The sequence below is a fragment of the Simochromis diagramma genome, unplaced genomic scaffold (genome assembly GCF_900408965.1).
Source record: "Simochromis diagramma unplaced genomic scaffold, fSimDia1.1 OVJJ01000746.1, whole genome shotgun sequence".
NCBI classification, from domain to species: domain Eukaryota; kingdom Metazoa; phylum Chordata; class Actinopteri; order Cichliformes; family Cichlidae; genus Simochromis; species Simochromis diagramma.
The window spans coordinates 4,278,938-4,299,170 of record NW_024386757.1 but is presented as its reverse complement, the minus strand read 5'-3'; the positions used below and the strand labels follow the sequence as shown (position 1 = coordinate 4,299,170).

The 20,233-nt window shown below is 41.3% G+C and overlaps 2 protein-coding genes across 2 annotated transcripts in view; both read left to right on the top strand.

The window, feature by feature from the left end:
• The first annotated feature begins 626 nt into the window (after positions 1-626).
• LOC120731423 lies at positions 627-6,266 on the top strand. Its single transcript, XM_040028419.1, has 2 exons — positions 627-819; positions 966-6,266. Exon 2 carries the CDS (start codon positions 3,803-3,805, stop codon positions 5,957-5,959), a length of 2,157 nt encoding a protein of 718 aa, XP_039884353.1. The 5' UTR covers positions 627-819; positions 966-3,802; the 3' UTR covers positions 5,960-6,266.
• A 5,481-nt stretch (positions 6,267-11,747) lies between these two features.
• The window catches only part of ptchd4 (patched domain containing 4), a 64,691-nt gene continuing 56,205 nt past the window's right edge, over positions 11,748-20,233 (top strand). The window contains exon 1 of the mRNA XM_040028417.1: positions 11,748-12,877. Coding sequence (XP_039884351.1) covers positions 12,278-12,877 — 600 coding nt within the window. The 5' untranslated portion in view covers positions 11,748-12,277. The remainder of the gene's footprint in view (positions 12,878-20,233) is intronic.

Here is a 20,233-nt window from a genome sequence, read left to right as displayed (position 1 = left end):
TCAGTCATAGGTTCGTCATAGTTTATCATAGTTATGCTTGGTGTTTCATAGTTTCATGTTTTCAGCCAAAATAAAGGCTCGCCTTCAGTTTTCAAACCAGCTCCTTGCCTCCAGTGTCTGCTTTTGGGTCCGCTCCAACAAACACACCGGCGCACCCCGCCGTGACAAAGATAATTATAGTTATTAATATTTTAGTAGAAGTAGTGGTATTTTTTCCTAATTAGAAGAAGTGGTGTGAATTCCAGTCCATTTATAGATCTTTTGGGATTTTTTAGCATTATTTATACTCTTTGCTAGTGTTATTACATTCTGGAATTTATTATTTAAATTATGCTACTAGCAACCATTACTAGCCCCAATTTTGTATATCTGAGCTGAGTGTGTCACAATAGGATAGGTTGTTTATCTCATATTGCTAAGATGTTATTGAAGCCCAGGTCACTTTTGATTTTTGGCTCAGATGCCCTTCCTCTGGACAATGCCCCACAGATTCTCTATGGGTGTAACTAACAGTGAAGTGTTCCAATGTTTTTCTTGTGTTTATATTTGTAAGTTTCCTTTAATTGTGGAACTTTGTTTTGTAATTGGTGGTAGCGGAAGTAACGGGCAGCACGGACTGAGTTTGTGGTGACACTAGAGCAGAGAAGCATGGCGCTCTGTGAGTTCTGCTGCATCGTCCTACTGCTTTAAACTGGACTTAAGTTTTAAAGAACACATAAGTTAAGTTAAATTAAACCCAATTGTGGACTTCCCGTTGAGAGGAGTAGCGGCTCGCGCGAAGAACGGACTTTCTCCCGTTTGGCTACAGCAGGCAATGAGGTGTGTTCAGGGTGCCTCTGTTAATTTCAGTTTCAATGAAAGTGCCATAAAAAGGCATTTATGTGTCTATACCTTTGTTGTTTGGATTTACTGTGATAAGAGTTATTGTAAACATGTTGCTTATTGTAATTGTTTTGTTTGGGTAGTTCTCACGATGATGATGATGATGATGATGACGACGCTGAGTGATCTTGTCGCCGAACATTGAATAAATCATCTGTAAACAAGAACTTGTCCGCGTGGTGGCTGACGGGAGCTACAGTGAGAACTCATCTGCTCCTTGTGAGTGGGCGAGAAAGAAAGGAACATAAGTCATCTCTAGCGTGTCTACAAGGGTCGCCAAGCTCCTGCCAGAAGCCAAGAACGGGTTTGCTCATCCTAACAATTCAAAGAAAGGACATATTGATCTTCTCAAGTGTGCTGCAGAAAATTAACCTGAAGACCATTTGCAAGTTTGGATGCTTTAAAGTGTTAATAAGGGTGTCCTGAAGTGGCTTCATTGTAGCTGCAAGCAAGAAGGTTCAAGTTTACAATTGATCATGAGTTTGAAAAATTTGTTTCTTTAAGGGTTGTTAGTGATTTCAGACATGTGTTTAAGGGTTATAAGAATAAGCTACTAAAGCAGTCGTGGATTTTATGCAAGGTTTTATCTAAAGGAAGTAACCAAGTTTGTTACAAGCTATAAGGCAGTGTTATTTTATGTTATCAGATTCCTTTACTTAGCCTAACATGTCAGTCACAAGTCACTCTAAACTGAGTGACAATCCTGAGGCAGAGACTGTGACCAGGCCTCAGCAAAACCCTCCACTGTCCAGTTCTCCCCTGCAAAATACAGATGGTCCACAAGAAGTTCGAGTAACATCAGATGTTCATCCATCAACAAGTAAGTGTGCACAACAAAAAATTCAAAACCCACCTCGTAAAAGCCAGAGGTCAAGAACCTTAACTGAAAAGGGAAGAGGAATGTTAAACCAAAGGATTAAGGAGTTGGAGCAAAGTTTTAAGATCAAGTACGAAAAGTGGAAGGTTCTAGCAAAGGATGCTAACCATTCAATTTCTGACAATTGTTCAGATGAAGAGCTGCAATCAATAATAAACAACATTAATACTGCTTCCAGCGAACTAAACGCAGCATATGAAAACTGGCGTCAGGTGGACATTCCTGATAACAATGCACGCCGCAGAATTGATACCTGCGAGGAGGTAACAAGAACTGTTATTAAGACTGCACAAAGACGTTTGAGAGGAAAGGCACCAGTCAAACCACAGTTTAATGTAGATGAATCTTTTTTAATGTCTGAGAAATCATATGGTGTCAGTAAGCACTCACAGGTTTCCAGTCAATACAAACAGTCACACGTTGCATCAAGAGTCACCTCTAAGTCCTCCAGCGCATCATCTGTGAGCGGACAAGAAACTGCTGCTAAAATCGCTGCAGCTCAAGCAACATTGAAAATCATACATGAACAACAGTGTCAGCAAGCAGAGCTTCTGCAGCTGGAAGCTGAAAATAAAAGACAGATTGCAGAATAAACAGCTGAGGCCTGTAGATGATGTTTAAGGATGGAGGAAGAAGAAGCACAGTTGCAAGCAAAACTTGAGGTTGAAAATGCTGCCAGGCGAAAGGTTTTGGAAGAGAAGTGCAAGGAACTGGAGTGATTGGAAGCACTCAAACAGTTGAGGGTGGCTAAGGCATCCATGCAAGTGTAAAAGCAAGAGCAAGATGAAGATTCAGGAGAAGAAATTAAGCAGTTACTACTTGCATGAAAATCTGAAAGGGAAAAGGAAGGAGACTCAACTCATCACACAAGTCACATATGTAACTCACCAGAGTTACACTTACCACAACAAGCTATTATACAGCCACAGCATGACGGTAGCATTGCAGCACTTGCCATGGCATTAGCAGATTCTATTAGTGCTAGTCATCTTCCTATGCCAAAGCCAACTACATTCAGTGGTGACCCACCAAAGTATAAGAACTGGAAAGCTGCCTTTCAAACTTTGATCAAAAGAAAAAAACACACCAGCCTCTGAGAAAATCTATTATTTGTGCAAGTACGTTAGTGGACCAGCTAAGAAGGCTGGTGAAAACTATTTCCTGTTAGGCACTGAGGCTGCTTATAAAGCACCATGGGAAGTTTTAGATGAGAGATTTGAAAACTCTTTTCTTATTGTCAAAGCCTTTAGAGATAAACTTAGTGCATGGCCTAGAATTGGCTCCAAGGACAGTCTGGAACTTCAGGAATTTGTGGACTTTCTACGGAGCTGTGAAGCTGCTGAAAGCCAGATTAAGGGTCTACAGGTTCTTAAAGACTATAATGAGAATCAAAAAATCCTCTCTAAGCTCCCCGATTGGTTGACATCAAGGTGGAATAGGAAAGTGTTGACGATAGAGGAGGAGACTGGCAGATTTCCAAGCTTTAGCCAGTTTGTGCAGTTTCTCATAAGGGAGGCCAGGATTGCATGTAATGTTGTGATTTCACTCCATGCCTTGAAACAGTGTGATGGAGAAAGGGCCAAGCCACAACGAAACCAGACTCCTGCAGCTAAAGTTCTAACAACAAACACTGATGAGAAGATTGCTGCCAGCAGTTGCCTGTTTTGTGAAAGACCAGGCCACAGTCTGTACAAATGTAGAAAATTTTTGGAACGACCAATATTGGAACGACACAGGTTTGTTCAAGATAATAAGCTATGCTTTGGTTGCTTAAAGCCTGGACATCACTCGAGAGACTGTAAGTACAGAAGCACTTGCAGTACATGCCAGAAAAGGCATCCAACTTGCTTACACGATGATCGAAGAGAAGAACAGAAGACACGAAAGACTGAAGGAATAAGGCAGGAAGCTAGACACAGAGAACAAAGCAATGAACAACTAGAAGAAAGGGAAGCTATAGTAATAAGTGAAGCAATATCCAACAGAGTTCAGCATGACAACACAAACATTCAGACATCTACAATCATTCCTGTGTGGGTTTCAATGATGAAAGAGCCTGACAGAGAAACACTTGTGTATGCTCTCCTTGATACGCAAAGTGACACAACTTTCATTCTTGAGGAGGCAGCAGATTCTCTAAATGCAAAGGGGGAACAGGTCAAGCTAAAGTTATCTACTATGGCCTCTACAAACAAAGTTGTAGCTTGCCAAAGGATTTCTGGGTTGCAAGTTAGAGGATTCAACTCGGAGAAGAAAATAACTCTTCCTACAACCTACACAAGAAAGTTCATTCCGGCGAACAGAGACCACATACCCACACCAGAGACAGCAATGGCATGGCCCCATCTTGAGCAGATTGCAGATAAGATTGCTCCTCGTCAAGGGTGTGATGTTGGTCTACTAATTGGCTACAACTGTTCTCAGGCACTTCTTCCTAGAGATGTGGTGTGCGGTGAAGAAAATCAACCATTTGCACAGAGAACAGACTTGGGATGGAGCATTATTGGACATGGCAGCCCATACGTAGACTGTGGAGACACTATTGGAGTGAGTCATCAAGTCATCACAAGGCAAGTGACACCGGAACTTCAGCTTCCATCAAGTCCCAAACAGGAAGTTCACTATGTATGCAGAACACAGATCAAGGAAGTCATCTCATCTGACATAATTAAAGCGCTTGAATGTGACTTTAATGAGAGAGTTGCTGAGGACAATCACTTCTCTCAAGATGACCTCCAGTTTTTGTCGAAATTGAAACAAGGAATCAAACACAAAGAAGATGGCCATATTGAGATGCCTCTTCCATTTAAACGAGAAAGGCCAAGCTTGCCAGACAATATGGTGTGTGCTATCCATCGCCTTAAGCACCTAGAAAGGAAATTAAGGAGAAACAGCAGATATTACCAGGACTACAAAACCTTCATGGAAGAGACCATAGCGCGTGGAGATGCTGAGAAGATCCCCAAAGCTGATCTCCACAAACACCCAGTGTGGTACATCCCACACCATGGTGTTTATCACCCGCAAAAGCCTGGGAAAATCCGCATTGTTTTTGACTGTTCAGCCCGGTTTCAGGGGACATCTTTAAATGATCATCTATTGACTGGTCCAGAGCTGACAAATTCCCTTGTTGGTGTCTTGTGTCGGTTTCGCAAGGAAAGGGTTGCAATCATGTGTGACATAGAACGTATGTTCCACCAATTTCACGTGAGGGCAGAAGACCAAGATTACCTCCGCTTTCTCTGGTGGGAGAATGGAGATTTAGAAGCACAGCCAGCAGTCTATCGCATGAGAGTCCATTTGTTTGGAGCTGCTTCGTCTCCAGGCTGTGCTAATTATGGCCTCAAACATCTTGCTGCAATGGCAAGGGGGAATTTCAGCGAAGCATCCGTCCGCTTCATAGAAAGAAACTTTTATGTTGATGACGGTTTGACTAGTGTATCCACCGAAGCAAAGGGAATCCAGCTAGTGAATGAAGCAAGGGAGCTTTACAACACTGGCAACTTAAGGTTGCATAAGTTCATTTCCAACAGTAAGCAGGTGTTGTCATTAATCCCAAAGGAAGAGTGTGCTGGAGGAGCCAACAACTTGGATATGGCTCTTCATGAACCACACATGGAGAGAGCCCTTGGTGTGCAATGGTGTGTCACATCAGATGATTTCCAGTTTAGAGTGGTGGTGAAAGAAAAACCCATGAGCAGAAGAGGGGTATTGTCCACCGTGGCCTCGGTGTTTGATCCGCTTGGCTTTGTCGCACCTTTCATCCTTTTAGGAAAGAAAATCCTCCAGCAAATGTGTCATGAGAGAGTTAGTTGGGATGATCCTCTTCCAGACCATCTGCTGCCCCAGTGGGAATCCTGGTTGAGAGGACTGCAAGATTTAGCAACCATAAAGGTACAACGATGCTACCTACCAGGAAGCTTTGGCAAAGTTGTGAAACACGAGCTGCATCATTTTTCGGATGCCAGTGCCTCAGGTTATGGAGAGTGCTCATACCTGAGAGTAATAAGCGCATCGGGAGAAGTGCACTGTTCCCTCGTGATGGGGAAAGCAAGGGTAGCTCCTTCAAAGGTAACAACTATACCAAGACTTGAGCTCTCTGCAGCAGTGGTGGCAGTGCGCACAAGTGACATGCTCCAGAGAGAGCTTGAAATGGAAGGCCTGCAGGAATACTTTTGGACTGGTTTCATGTTTTTGTAGCAAACCGTGTCCAACGTATCAAGCAGAGCACACATCCTGACCAATGGAACTATGTTGCTTCAGAAGACAACCCCGCTGACCACTCTTCTAGGGGACAGACAGTAGAACAGCTCAAGGCATCTAACTGGTTTAGAGGTCCAAATTTTCTGTGGCAGCTAAACCTCCCAAGTAGTGTGTTCACAGTGGGAGAAATATCAGAAGATGACCCAGAGTTACGAAAGACTCATGTCCACAAAATTCACTCAAGGGAAGAGAGGTCACTGCTAGATCGTCTTGAAAAGTTTTCAGATTGGGCAAGAGCAGTACAAGCTGTAGCCATTTGAAACGCAGAGCAAGGGCAGCTAAAGGCCACAAACCAAGGTTTAGTGAACCCACCACTTTGGAGGAGCGTAAGGAGGCAGAGGTTTTTCTCATCAAACTGGTTCAAGCAACACACCTTGCTGAAACCATGAAGAGTCTCAAGCTTAATGGGCAAAGCAAGGCAATTGACAAGGCAAATAAATTGCACAAATTAAACCCATTCCTTGATGAGCAGGGTGTACTCAGGGTTGGAGGGCGCTTAACAATGTCCAGTCTTCACCCCCATGTGAAACACCCAGCTATCCTTCCTAAAGGAAGCCATTTTTCAGCACTGCTCATCAAGCATCATCATGAAAGGGTGCAGCACCAAGGTCGAGGTATGACTGTTAACGAGCTGCGAGCCAATGGTGTTTGGATTTTTGGATGCAGTAAGGCAGTCTCCTCTCATATTTACAACTGCACAAAATGCAGGAAGTTTAGACGGAACACTGAAGGACAAAGAATGGCGAACCTCCCACAAGAACGCACGGAGTTGACTCCACCCTTCACATATTGTGGGATGGACTGCTTCGGGCCTATCTATGTCAAGGATGGAAGAAAGGAGCTTAAGCGTTATGGGCTTTTACTCACATGCAATGTGCTCAAGAGCCATACATATTGAGATGCTTGAGGACTTAACAACTGATGCATTCATCAATGCCAATTGCATTGCGTGGAAGTGTCAGGCAAATTCGATGTGATCAAGGCAGCAACTTCATTGGTGCAAGGCACGAGTTCGCTGAAGCCATGAAAGAGATGGATGGAGAGAACCTCAAGAAAATTGGATGTGAGTTTGTTATGAACACACCATCTGCAAGTCATAAAGGTGGGGTTTGGGAACGCCAAATACGCACCGTGCATAATGTTCTGGCATCCGTTCTCGACCAAGCAGTTAAAAGGCTCGACAGCAGTTCGTTAAGAACCTTCCTCTACGAAGTTATGGCAATTGTGAATAGCAGGCCATTAACAACAGAGCATTTGCACAATCCATCTGGTCCAGAACCCTTGACACCTAACCACATTCTGACAATGAAGTCAAGCATTATTCCCCCACCTCCTGGAAAGTTTATCAAGGAAGATGTGTACCTGCAAAAACGATGGCGCAGAGTACAGTTCTTAGCCAACAGCTTCTGGGAACGGTGGAAAAGGGAATATCTGTTGAATCTTCAGAGCAGACAAAAATGGAACAGAGCAAGACGAAATGCGAAAGTCAATGATATTGTGCTTCTCAAGGATGATTCTGCTCCACGTAGTCAATGGAAGATGGGAAGGATCATAGATGTCTATCTGGGACAGGATGGAAAGGTGAGAAGTGTGAGGTTGTTGATCAGTGACTCAACTCTAGATGCTAGAGGAAGGCGCGCCACAAAACCAACCTATCTGGAGAGACCTATTCAAAAGACTGTAACTCTACTGGAGGCTAACTGAAGAGTCACTTTGCCAATCCACCAGTTCAATTAATGTTAAATGTGATTTCTTGTTATATCCATACATGTTAAGTTTTATGGGAAAATCACAGGTGATTTGGTGGGAGTGTAACTAACAGTGAAGTGTTCCAATGTTTTTCTTGTGTTTATATTTGTAAGTTTCCTTTAATTGTGGAACTTTGTTTTGTAATTGGTGGTAGCGGAAGTAACGGGCAGCACGGACTGAGTTTGTGGTGACACTAGAGCAGAGAAGCATGGCGCTCTGTGAGTTCTGCTGCATCGTCCTACTGCTTTAAACTGGACTTAAGTTTTAAAGAACACATAAGTTAAGTTAAATTAAACCCAATTGTGGACTTCCCGTTGAGAGGAGTAGCGGCTCGCGCGAAGAACGGACTTTCTCCCGTTTGGCTACAGCAGGCAATGAGGTGTGTTCAGGGTGCCTCTGTTAATTTCAGTTTCAATGAAAGTGCCATAAAAAGGCATTTATGTGTCTATACCTTTGTTGTTTGGATTTACTGTGATAAGAGTTATTGTAAACATGTTGCTTATTGTAATTGTTTTGTTTGGGTAGTTCTCACGATGATGATGATGATGACGACGCTGAGTGACCTTGTCACCGAACATTGAATAAATCATCTGTAAACAAGAACTTGTCCGCGTGGTGGCTGACGGGAGCTACAATGGGCTTCAGGTCATAGAGGCAGATTGGCTGGCCAGTCAAGCACTTGGTAGTAATTTTGACACATTTTTGTCTGTTTGATATTTGTCTGTGTTTTAAAATCTATCAGTTGAGCCCTTGGATCCAGGATTTGCTGAATTACATTATTTTCTGCTTCCACGATTACAACCATATTCTTCAAATTTGTCCCTTTGTTTCATGATGGTCCATCAGCCATCAGTGAATAACGGAAACGTTTAATTATCCCAAACTGATGATCAGCATGCCAGTAGCAGAGTAGCAATTAAGTGGAGAAATACTAGATAGACTCTATAGAAATGTATTTCTATACCTTTGTTTCAGGGGTTGTCTAGTGTGCTCAAAGTGCCTTAGTTCCATCGTTTCTCATTGAGATGAATCCAGGTGTGGCATAACTTCAATGAAAAAACATTTTAAGCATGGCACTAACAGCAGACACTAAAGTAGACTTTGGCTAGGATTTACTCAAGTTGCAAAACAAAAGGAAAAAAAAAAGAAAATTGTCCAGTGTAATATTCCCTGGGGTAAACTCTTCTGCAAAAACCTTAACACTTTTGATTCTACAGTTTTTGATTGATAATATAATTAAAAAATCACCTGAATTAAAAAGCTTGGCCAGTCTATGACATGGGAAATTGTCCATATCTACAGTGGGGATTAAAATATGAATGAAAAATAAAGGCGGAGTGTTGGAAAAATTGTTGGTTAAACATATTACATTAGGACAATTTTTTTAACAGATCCTAATCTGAAAAAAGCTTTGCACCTGATCAACTTGCCTGCTTAGATAGAATGGTCAGAGCTGCAATCATCTTTCTATTATTGTCACAGATTTTATTGCTAATGTATTATCTTAGTTAATAACAACTTTGTCAGACTCCATTCTCTACATCACACATGTTGTACAAGCTGTTCACGAAGATGAAGCTCCTCTGTTACAGTGATAAATCGCTAAAGCTCTTTCACTTGCTAATGCTAGCTGTGTTTCCACACAAAGGGCATAACGTAACTGACCTCAGAGCAATGAAAGCTGAGCCAGCAGCAGCTTGTCTTGCAGACTGATCTCCCATCAATTAACCGTGAAAGACCAGAGGTTTAGCCACAATGTACAAGTGCAATCACCAGAAAATGCTCCTGGACTCAGATTGTCCAGAATTGAGACAGCTGCAGTTTCCTATGAACACAAAACAAGTGCAGCTTTCAGCGGCAATAGCCAACTGTGGCTACAAGATGGCAGTAATGTAAAGGATCGATGCAAACAGGCGAGAAGTTTTATGACAACACTGTCCAAGATGAGGGAGCGATTGATTTGCTTTGGTACCTTTTATTGATATCTATTTTTAGATTTGTCAAGCCTTTCTTGTCCTGACAGAACACCACTAGCTAGTGCTGTTCCCACAAATGGACAGAAATTATCCAGCCTTCTCTGAAACAAACGTCCTGATTAGAACTGGATTACAAAGTACTCTCACAACAGGTTTACACCTATTGTAGCCCATGTTACATATGCTGATCAGAAGTTCCTCTTTCTGCTATATTAATGGGTGTCTTAAAGCTTACTACGGTACATCTACATTAAGAGACTCCTTTACCAGCAAGTCAGACTCCACACAAAGTCACCCTTGTCATTGAGTGGGGGGTATAGAACCCAATTTGGAATTGTTCCAGTGTGTCTATGGACATAAGCTTAAGTAAAAGGTGTTCTAAATTACCACAGATGTCATCTGCTCCACAGACATAGTGTTTCTATTCTTCACACTGTCCATCAATCAGTTAATTAATCTTCTCCAATTCAGGAATACTGGGTGGGGGAGGGGGAAGTGGAGCCTACGCTACTATATGTGGAGAACATGTGAACATCACACAGAAAAGCCCCAGTCAGATGTGGATTCAAACCCAGGACCTTCTTGAAATAAGGCAACTGCACTAACCACCACACCACCATGCACATGAACTCTATGCTATGGGTTTGCTGTTACAGAAGTAGACATCTTATGCTAAGAGTCATAATCAACAGCCTCCTATTAATATATATATATTCTTTTGTTAATAAACAGCCTTTTGTGTGACTGTGTTTTATATGGAGAGAATTGCAACGATCACATCCACGATCACAACTCTACTCAGGTTCCTGTTACTAGAACTCAAAGATTCATGTTTGTTTGAATTAAAAAAAAAAAAAACACTTCATATTAATTTTCCCATTTTTGTAGTCTAAGTGCCAGTTGGTGCTGGTAAACTATATAATCCTTTTCTGGTTTGTGTACATTTTGTGGGGGGCAGGATATATTGAAAAATAACTAATGTCACTAAGATCTCTGGACAAGTCCCAAGGAAAGGTTTGCAGTATATGCTGACTCATGAGTGCCCATATGCACTTGAAGACTTGAAGAGTAGGACAGGCCCCATACATTTGGCAGGAATGAACCTCAGATTCTGTGAGTTTGCAGATTGGGATTGCGCCACTGAAGAGCAGGTGCATGCATTGAAATTTGCTGTGACGAGTTCTAATACTGTGCCAAAAAAAATAAATAAATAAATAATGCCATGGCACCTGCGTCTCATGATTATATACATGGTTTCCTTTGGCATAGATGTCTTGATGCACCAGCATCTACAATAAGATCGCCCTAAGATCTGAGATGGCAGGAACTAGCGCAGGTTATTGGCTGGTTGGAAGGTTGGTGGTTTAATTCCTGGCTGTTGCTCCAGGATGCATGCCAAAGCATCCTTTGGCAAGATACTAAACCATAGATTGTAACTGTGTGTGAATGTTAAATATAAAGCACTTAGGCATAGAAAAAAGTGCTTTTGTGAATGAGGCATGTTGTTTAAAGAGTGCTTCAGTGGAGTAGAAAAGCCCTACACAGGAACCAATTCATTTACCAAGACAACCTGCCATTTGGTCTTGTTGGACCTTTGCTCCCTTTAGCATGTCTATACCAATTCTAAGAAAAGGATGAATCAAGGTCATTTCTGAGAACTGCAGTCCATGTTAGTGTCCATCCAAATACAAAGATATATCAAGAAATATGTTTATGCACTTCTCAAATGTCCATTTAAATTGTCGAGGATTTTGGCAATATGAATGTGAATAACTGGACAACTTACAAAGACATGCTTTAAAAAAAAAAACATCAGGGAGGTCTGTGCTGAATGATCCATTTACACCACCATGCCTGGCCTGCACAAACCACTCAGCGTGAAGCACTGCACAAGTTGGGTTTTCCCCATTCATGAAGCTAACACTGACTCATTTCTCCAAGTGCTGCTGGTCATTCAGCCACCTGCAGGAGCATTTTACAACTATCATGTTGCCTCCGCGGTTCCCAAAAATAACCACGGGTCACCCCTCTCCTCCCTCCCTCCACATCCATCCTTCCTCTTCAACCCCGCCACATGGTTACAGTTAAGTACATAAATCAGGCGCCACCGCTGGTGTGAGAGCTGTAGAGGCAGACAGAAGGCATACACACACATACTCACACACACATGCACATCCCACTGCCGCGGCTCGTCGCTGCTACTGCAGCCGGTGCAGAGCAGGAGACTCGCAGCATTCTCTCCATCACACGCAGGCGGAATGGCTTGAGATCAGACATCGTGGACTCGTCTCGTTCGGCTCACGCACTATGATTTTGTGACTGTCTGAGTATGCGTGCGTGTGTGTGCGTGCGCGCGCGCGCGTTAGCCCGCCTTGCCGCGAATTGCTGCAGTGCTGTTTTCCAGGTGTGCGAGTGCGTGTGTGTGAGAGTGTGTAAGCGTGTGTGCGTGTAAGAGTGTGTGCATGGTGTTGTAGCCTGGTGTAATTCTCTTACGAATTGTACTAAGCCGGGGAACGGAGTCTGATGTCACATGTGCTTCATCGGAGGAGACGGGGCATCTGCAAGCTGGATTTTGTGGAGGATGCTGCGGCAAGTGATACACAGAGGGCTCAAGGCTTCGTTCTACTGGCTGGGCTTATTCGTTAGCAGACATCCCGTTTTCTTCCTCACCGTCCCTGCGGTGCTCACCATCATTTTCGGATCTACAGTGCTGAGCCGATTCAAGCCGGAGACGGACCTGGAGGTACTGGTCGCCCCGACTCACAGCCTCGCCAAGATCGAGCGGAGTCTCGCTAACAGCTTGTTTCAAATCGACCAGTCAAAGCACAAGCTGTACTCGGATTTGCACACCCCGGGCAGATATGGCAGGCTGATCCTGCTCGCCAAGTCCGGGGGGAACATCCTGGAGCTGGCCGATCAGGTCCTGCAGGTCCACAAGCAGGTGCTGGATCTGCGCGTCAATTACAAGGGATTCAATTTCACGTTCGCGCACCTCTGCGTCTTGAGCCATAGGGACAAGCGCTGCCTACTGGATGATATCATCACCATCTTCGAAGACATCAGGCAGGCTGTGCTTTCCAACAGCACTTTCCACAAGGTGCCCATTAGTTATCCGAACACAACATTAAAGGTGAGGGGTTTTTTTTTTTCTCTCTTTCTCCCTCTCAGCCAGGCCCTTCACGTGCGCATACACGCTCCCCAAACCCATCTCCATCAGAGCAGCAGCCGAAGCAGTCAGCATGTGAAGCTCTGAGGCTGGCCCTCGGAGCTTGCTATAATTTCTGAATGAACAGAAAACACTTGTATACCGGACTGTAATTTGGGGCTGCACAGTGCATCATATATCAGCCAGCGAAGGGGAAGCCTCTCCATAACACACACACAGCCGGCTTTTCAGTTTTCACCCTCCCTTTTTGGTGCAGGTGAATTGATTGGCTGCATGCCGCTTGCCCTGATCTGCTCCTCCACCTTCACTCACATCACAAACGCACACACACGCAAACACACACACACACACACACACACACAGGGATATCCTGACTATATGACTTTTTTTTTTGATGCAGTGTCTCCCTCCTGGCTGCACAATCATTGGCCACAGTAGCTATGGCCTTACAGGTATCCCATCTTGGTTGCCTGTAGCTTCATCTGTACTGGATCTGCAGCTGTATTTATTACAGGCCACCCACCACAACATAAAAAAATAATTCTAGATGCAACATGTAGACATTAAGGTATATTGGAGCTCAGAAGGCTCACATATATATGAGCTGCAAATCTGCTGCACTCTTGCATGATTTTCAATAAGGAATATTCATTTCCATTTGTTGTTGCTAGAGATTAGCACACTTTGCAGTATTGTCACTCCACAAGGCAGGCAGTGGAGTGCATTGTGGGTTCAAAGTATAGACTGGTTATAAAAAATGGACATATCACTCTGACATCATCCATTAGTTAGCAAATGACTTGTTGTAAACATTCAAGCTGAGCGTTTTGGTTGTCAACATTAGTGACATCTTAGTGTTTTGAAACTGGTAATGACAAGTCAGCATTAGTATTGTGGCCACAACCATGCTAATCAGCTAATGCTAGCTTTGTTAGCAAGCCATATCAATAAAACATAGAAAATGCTAATTAACACTAAATAATAGACTAATTCTGAAATTTCACTCATTAAAACTGAAGACTTTGGCTTTGAGTATTTGTCAGGTATTTCCAATAAAAATCTCTATAACAGCACAAACATGGTGGAGAGGTCTATCTCTGGTGAAGCATTCTCCCTAAATATTGGACTTCGAATAGATGTGCAGGTCATATCTATATTGGCTCTGTTGGTCCATGATCAATTATGGCGTCCAAACTAGGTTCACAGTTTGGACGTCCAACCATGGCCTATCTTGGACGTGAATAAGACGTTCAGCATTTGAACTTTACAACTGGGTAATTTTTTTGGAGGTCATGGGGATGTCTATGGCAGGTGCAAGAAATTTACATTGTTAGTAAATGTTATATTTTTTTATTTACAAATATCAGTATTGTGTTATCAACATGATATGCATGAATACAAATTATTTATAAACAAACACAATCTATTATGGTCTATTGATTTATTCAGTACCTTTTTTTGTTATTTTACATATTCCTGTTTTTTTTAACTGGTTTATCTGCTTCAATTAAACAATTTAATTGTTTGTAACCAGAGCGTTCTCACTCCCGAGGCGTAACATGTCGACGTTTTGTCACGTCCCGCGGCGTTCCTGAGGAACGCGAAAGGAGACCTTATGGTACGCGGCGGGTTATGGCTGGAATCCAGTGCAATGACGCTCCCGCGGCAGACGATCTGTCATATCTGTGATTCCTGAGATTAGGGACAAAACAGGTTTTAATTTTCTAAAATATACTTTTTGATTTTTCAAAAACATATTTACATATAATTGTTACACAAAGTTTTGGCTGTCTCACCATGTTTTGGTACAATCTCCCAGGTGTAACATTTTTTAATAATTTATGTTTTTGCTGGAGAAGTGCAAGGTTTTTGTCAACACCGTCATACACAAAGAAATGCAAAAATATATATTTTAAATTAAGTTGTTTCAGCTATTTTGACTATTAGCAGCTTCTCTGTTCTATTGTTTATGCACATATGTTTTCAAAGTAATTATACCACATTTAAAAGTAAGATTGTTTTGGCTTTTTATTATTAGAGTTACAGTCATACATATTTTCAGAAGCTTGTATTTAATCTGTATAAGAAACAATCATATTAAGCATCATGCAAATTACACATTTATTGAGAAAATTATGTATTTTTATTGGAAGATCATGAGGGAGGAAACTATATGGTTCTCCAAAAGAGAAAAATAAACAAAAACTCCATATTATGGAGTTGACAAGGTGCTGACGGTGGTGACACAAATCTGACGGTGGTGACACACTAGTAGAAAACAAGATATTATTTCTTTCAAAATGACAATTAAACCTTAACAACCTTTGTAATATCACAAGACACATCATAACAATTCTGTTTTTGCACATGTCAAGTTCTACATCTTAATAGTTCACCAGCAAGTAGCTACCTACTACTCCTTGATTCCTAAAGTTCTCTGTGGTTGTGTGTTTAGACCTTGCTGGACGTTCTCTCCTTTTGACTCTCTGTGCTTGTTTCCAAAACCTTCTCTTCTGACTTTTTTCTCTTCCTTTCAGATCACTGGTGTTCTTTATTTTTCCCTCTTTCACTCTATTTCTCCATCTTTGCCTTTCCTTTATGAGAAGCTCTTTCTTCAACTCAGGCTGGCTGTTAATTTTTTCTCTCTTTCTTTTTTGATCATCCCTGTTCCTTCTCTTTCGTTCCTCTGCTGACAGGTTCCCCTTTGCTATTCTAGCCTGAAATGTACCATTTTTTAAATTACTATAATTCTTCTGAACCTTGTGCTTTTTAACAGATTAAGGATGAATATTCACAACACAATTATGCATTAAGCAATAGAAATGCTATCCAGCCATTAAGTTTGATGTCATTAGCCATTTCCAGGTCCAAACTCCGCTGCAGATCCCAAAGTCAAAGGAACTCTGCGGCATCACTGAGGGTTACAAACTGTCTAAATTCTTTCATCTTTAATAAAATGATCAGTGTGGCCGCTCTACCAGGTGTAACATCCAGGCATCCATGAAAACAGAATATATGAAATTTAAAGTTAAAGTTAGATTGCTTGTTTCCACCTGAACATGATATACCAGCTCTGCTACCACTTCCAACATAAATGGAGACAGAAAACTAAACAGCAGTGACTATTGTCAGGTTACTGAAGTTGGGCTAGCTGGTATATAGTGATGTGCTACGTGATCGCTAGCGACACAGCTGTGTTAGCATAACATAAACACAGTGAAGCTGGAGGATGAATGCTAACTTTTTTCCACTTGATAAAAGTTAACGTGAGGGTTCCCGATGGTTAGGCTGACAGTGATCACTGGCTGTTTTTAGGGGCTTGTTCAGATGTAATAGAACAAGATAAAAAGCATTAAAACATTTTAACAGCACAACAGGCTTAATAAACACAGAGTAGTTTGGGCCTGGAAGCAGGATTCATACATCATCACTTAAAGAACAGCTCTCGGGGGACAGCTAGCTCAGTAGATGCCACATGATCGAAAGGTTGGGCATTCAAATCCAACGAACAGAGGCTATCCTGGATTGGTAGCTGCCCACTGCATCACTGAGTGAATGGGTTAAATGCAGAGGACTAAGCATTTTCCTACAGGATTAATAATGTATACATACACAATGAGATTCAAGATAAGGCAAATTTGATAATATTTGACACATCCGTGAAGCAGAAATATCAGTAAAATACACAAGAAGTAATATGACTGAAATATTAGTAAAAAATAACTTAATATAAATGGTGAATAGCACACTTTTGTGACATTTGTCAACATCATTAGAAAAAGGGTCAACACCGTCAGACAAAAATCCCACATTTGGATTATAGGTAGCCTGTAACACAGAGGTCAGACAGACGGCAACATAACATTCGTAAACAATTCCTTCAGTGGACCAAAATTGTACATCCAAAAACAATTTATAAAAGATGTCACTCCAAGTCGCTTTGCGCAGTGGGCATAGACTGCTTTGACTACCTAACTTGAAGTGCTACGAGTATATACCAGAGTCTATGAGGATTGACTTCCTGTTGGAGCCAGCCAAGTAGCTAGTAGAAGAACTAGAGTTTCGTGTTTCGTGTCAGCTCCAAAGTTTGTTGCTTACAGTAGGTAAAGCATATGCTGCTTTACTGTCCTCCTGGACACTAATGTTATCCATAATTTACAAAATGTACTTACTATTGTGTTCAGCGCGGCTTGAAAAAGTGACTAGGCCTGAAATCTAACCAGAAGAGTATTTACAGAGGTAGGAGAGCAAAGAAGTTGAGGATCAGTTTCCCATAGAACCACAGGTCCACCACAGGTCTTTGTCAACTACCGTTAACCAGTGATGGGAATAACGGCGTTACAAGTAACGGCTTTACTAACGGCAAGTAATCTAACTAATTACTCTTTCTATCATTACAACGCCGTTACCATTACTAACAAGAAAATGTGGTGCGGTTGCGTTAATATTTTTCAACAAACAGACGGTTGAAGCTGTGTTCAGCTTACCACATCTTATATCAGTTGCACGGAAGTAGCTGTCTACATAAGTAATCTGGGCAGCTGCGCACGCTCCAGCGGATGGGAATCACTTTCTGGCAGACGATCACTTTTTGGCACAACACCTGGAGCTAGGGGGCAAAGCAATCGCATGAGTGCTGCTGTTTGATTGAGAAAGTAGTCGTGGTAAGCCAATCACATGACCACTTCAAGATGACAAAGCAACAAGGTGATATATACCAGTTTTTAAATTGTGTTGATAGGCCACGTAAAACCAGAGTCATGATAAACAATATATACGCATGTTTTTTCCTTAATAGTTTCATCACGTTTAATCTCTAAGGACAGCACTAGCAAGCACTCTCTGCTTATGACCAAAAAATAAAAGACCCCAGCCCTTTCGTGTTGGTGGAAAAATGCACCATGTCGACCAATCAAAAAAAATGATATGGCAACATGAGATTTGGTTGTTTAGGAAAAGGGGAAAGTTTTAGGAGTGACGGCGAGAGGAAGAGAGAGAAAGAAAGAAAGACAGCAGAAAAAGAGAGAGATGTGAGAGATTTGTGACATTTAGCATGTTTGTAGTTAATGTGTTGTCTTGTGTAGTTAGTGTGTAGTTTTGTGGATAGTTTTGTGTTGTGTGACAAAGAGGTGACTGCTGTCTGCAGGTATCAGGCTTGTGATGTTCTCCTTTATAGTGGGCAGGAATTATTTTTTTGGAGTTACACAAATAATTTGTGTGGCATCTTATTGAATGCAGAACACCTGATTGTTATGTAAATAGTTTGAAATGGTTATAAAAAAAAGGATAAAAGGTAAATGGCTGCAAATAACATTGTTGTTTGCAAAACTTGTGCATATGATTTTCAAAATGACTATTTATATTTGCATTTAAAGTTATGAAATATGATTCAATAAACATGTTTGTGGTTGTTACAGTAAAAAACATCACTTTTTCTCCTCGGATTTTATGTTTTTTGTCTGATTCTAGATCAATTGTGTTAATACAGTATGTCAAAATGAAAACATAACTGTAAATTCAGACACGTGAGGTTGTGTTGAAAAGGATGATACCAAACAAGGCAAAGTAAATAGTTTTTAAAGGTGAAATGCAGAGGTAAAATCAAAAGTTGTGAAACTTGGCCAATTATACCCTGGACCCCAGAGGGTTAAACATTTTTTTAAAAGTAACGCAATAGTTACTTTTCAAGTAATTGATTAATTTTAGAATCTTGTAACTCAGTTACTAACTCAGTTACTTTTTTGAAGAAGTAACTAGTAACTATAATTAATTACTTTTTCAAAGTAACTTGCCCAACACTGCCGTAAACCCCTACCAGCATTAGAAGGAGTTCAGATTTAGGTCACTCTCACATTGGCTTTGACTTTGCACCACCTGGAAGCTGTGTCCATCTTTCATATACACTCTATTGTAGTAACTACATAACATGTTTTTGGTTTTTGGTTTTTGAACCATATACATCTTTTTTGCACTCTTTATTGGCTGTGACAGAACACAGAAATAGTCAGTCTAATATCCATTTTATACACCACTAGTTAATTTCATTGTGATGTACAGGCCACTTTACACTTTCTCTATCTGCAGCACATGTACAGTGGGCTCAGACTGACATGAACACAAATTCAGAGTATCACATGCCTGGATTCCAGGATGGTGGGTTGTAACTTCCTCCGAGAGCTGCCACAGCAGAGCCATTCGAGCAGCATCAGTGTCTGAGCACAGTGATGAGGCCATCCATCGCGCTGTTACAGACTGTTTGGCTCCTAATATTCAGTTAGATAGATAGACAGTGTATTCTTCTTTTGGATGTCAAGTTGTAGCCCAGCGTGGTTTTAGAATTTGTGTTTTCTCTTCATTGAGCCATTTTATTCAGTTTCATGTCATTTCCCAAAAAGAATGATAAAGCACTCTTTTAGAAGGTGGAAAACCATGTACCTGCCGATGTGGTACTTTAAAAAAGACATCATTTTGGCATTGAAGATCATCATAATTTGATCTCATTGCTTTGCTGTATTAGAATTTGTGTTGTAGATTGACATAGGCAAGTGCTAAATTATCACATAAAGCAACACGTCATATTAGCAAAATGTCACCATAAACCTCACGCAGACACTGATTCCTGCTAACTATTGTTTTGTCATATACAAATAAAGTAGTTGGAATTTCATTCACCAAAAACTGAAACACAGACTTCGTTGACAGGCTGTTACAACAAATAATAATACATGAAGCAATTCTTCAGATAACTGCATCCAAAATGGTTCAAAAGGCACCAACAAGAGGCACGCAGTCAAAAAGTCAGGTTCACTTCAATTAGCAGGGGTGACATATAAGCAAACAGCTGCAGCCAGATCTTTCAGAACCCACCACAGATTCAAAGTGACCATGTTTCTAATAATCCATAATTCTTCAAGCCTTAATACGATTAATACAAGTTGTTTTACGTCTAAAAAAAAATGGAAGAGAAAAACAAGCTTTAACAAATTTTAGTATCAGGCTGTTTGTTTTCTGCTTTAAAGTTTTCCAATCCCCATGAACTTAAAATTTGGCAGTCTATGGGGGTTGACTGTCTTTTTCAGTTAGACTCAAGAGGACACTTTAGGAACTGCACTGGCTTCAGTTTTTAGCCCTGGAGGCTGATTTTTGGATGTTCAATCCCTCTACCCCATGCTTTTCCCTTTGCTGGCCTTCATCTTTTTCCTGTTATAGTTCCTACAACCACAAGAATCTGCTGTTGCACAAAAGTAAATTGGAAAAAAAGAACTTTTGAGGCTGTTTTCTGAATGACAGCTACTGCTTTATGTAAATGATCAATGTAAT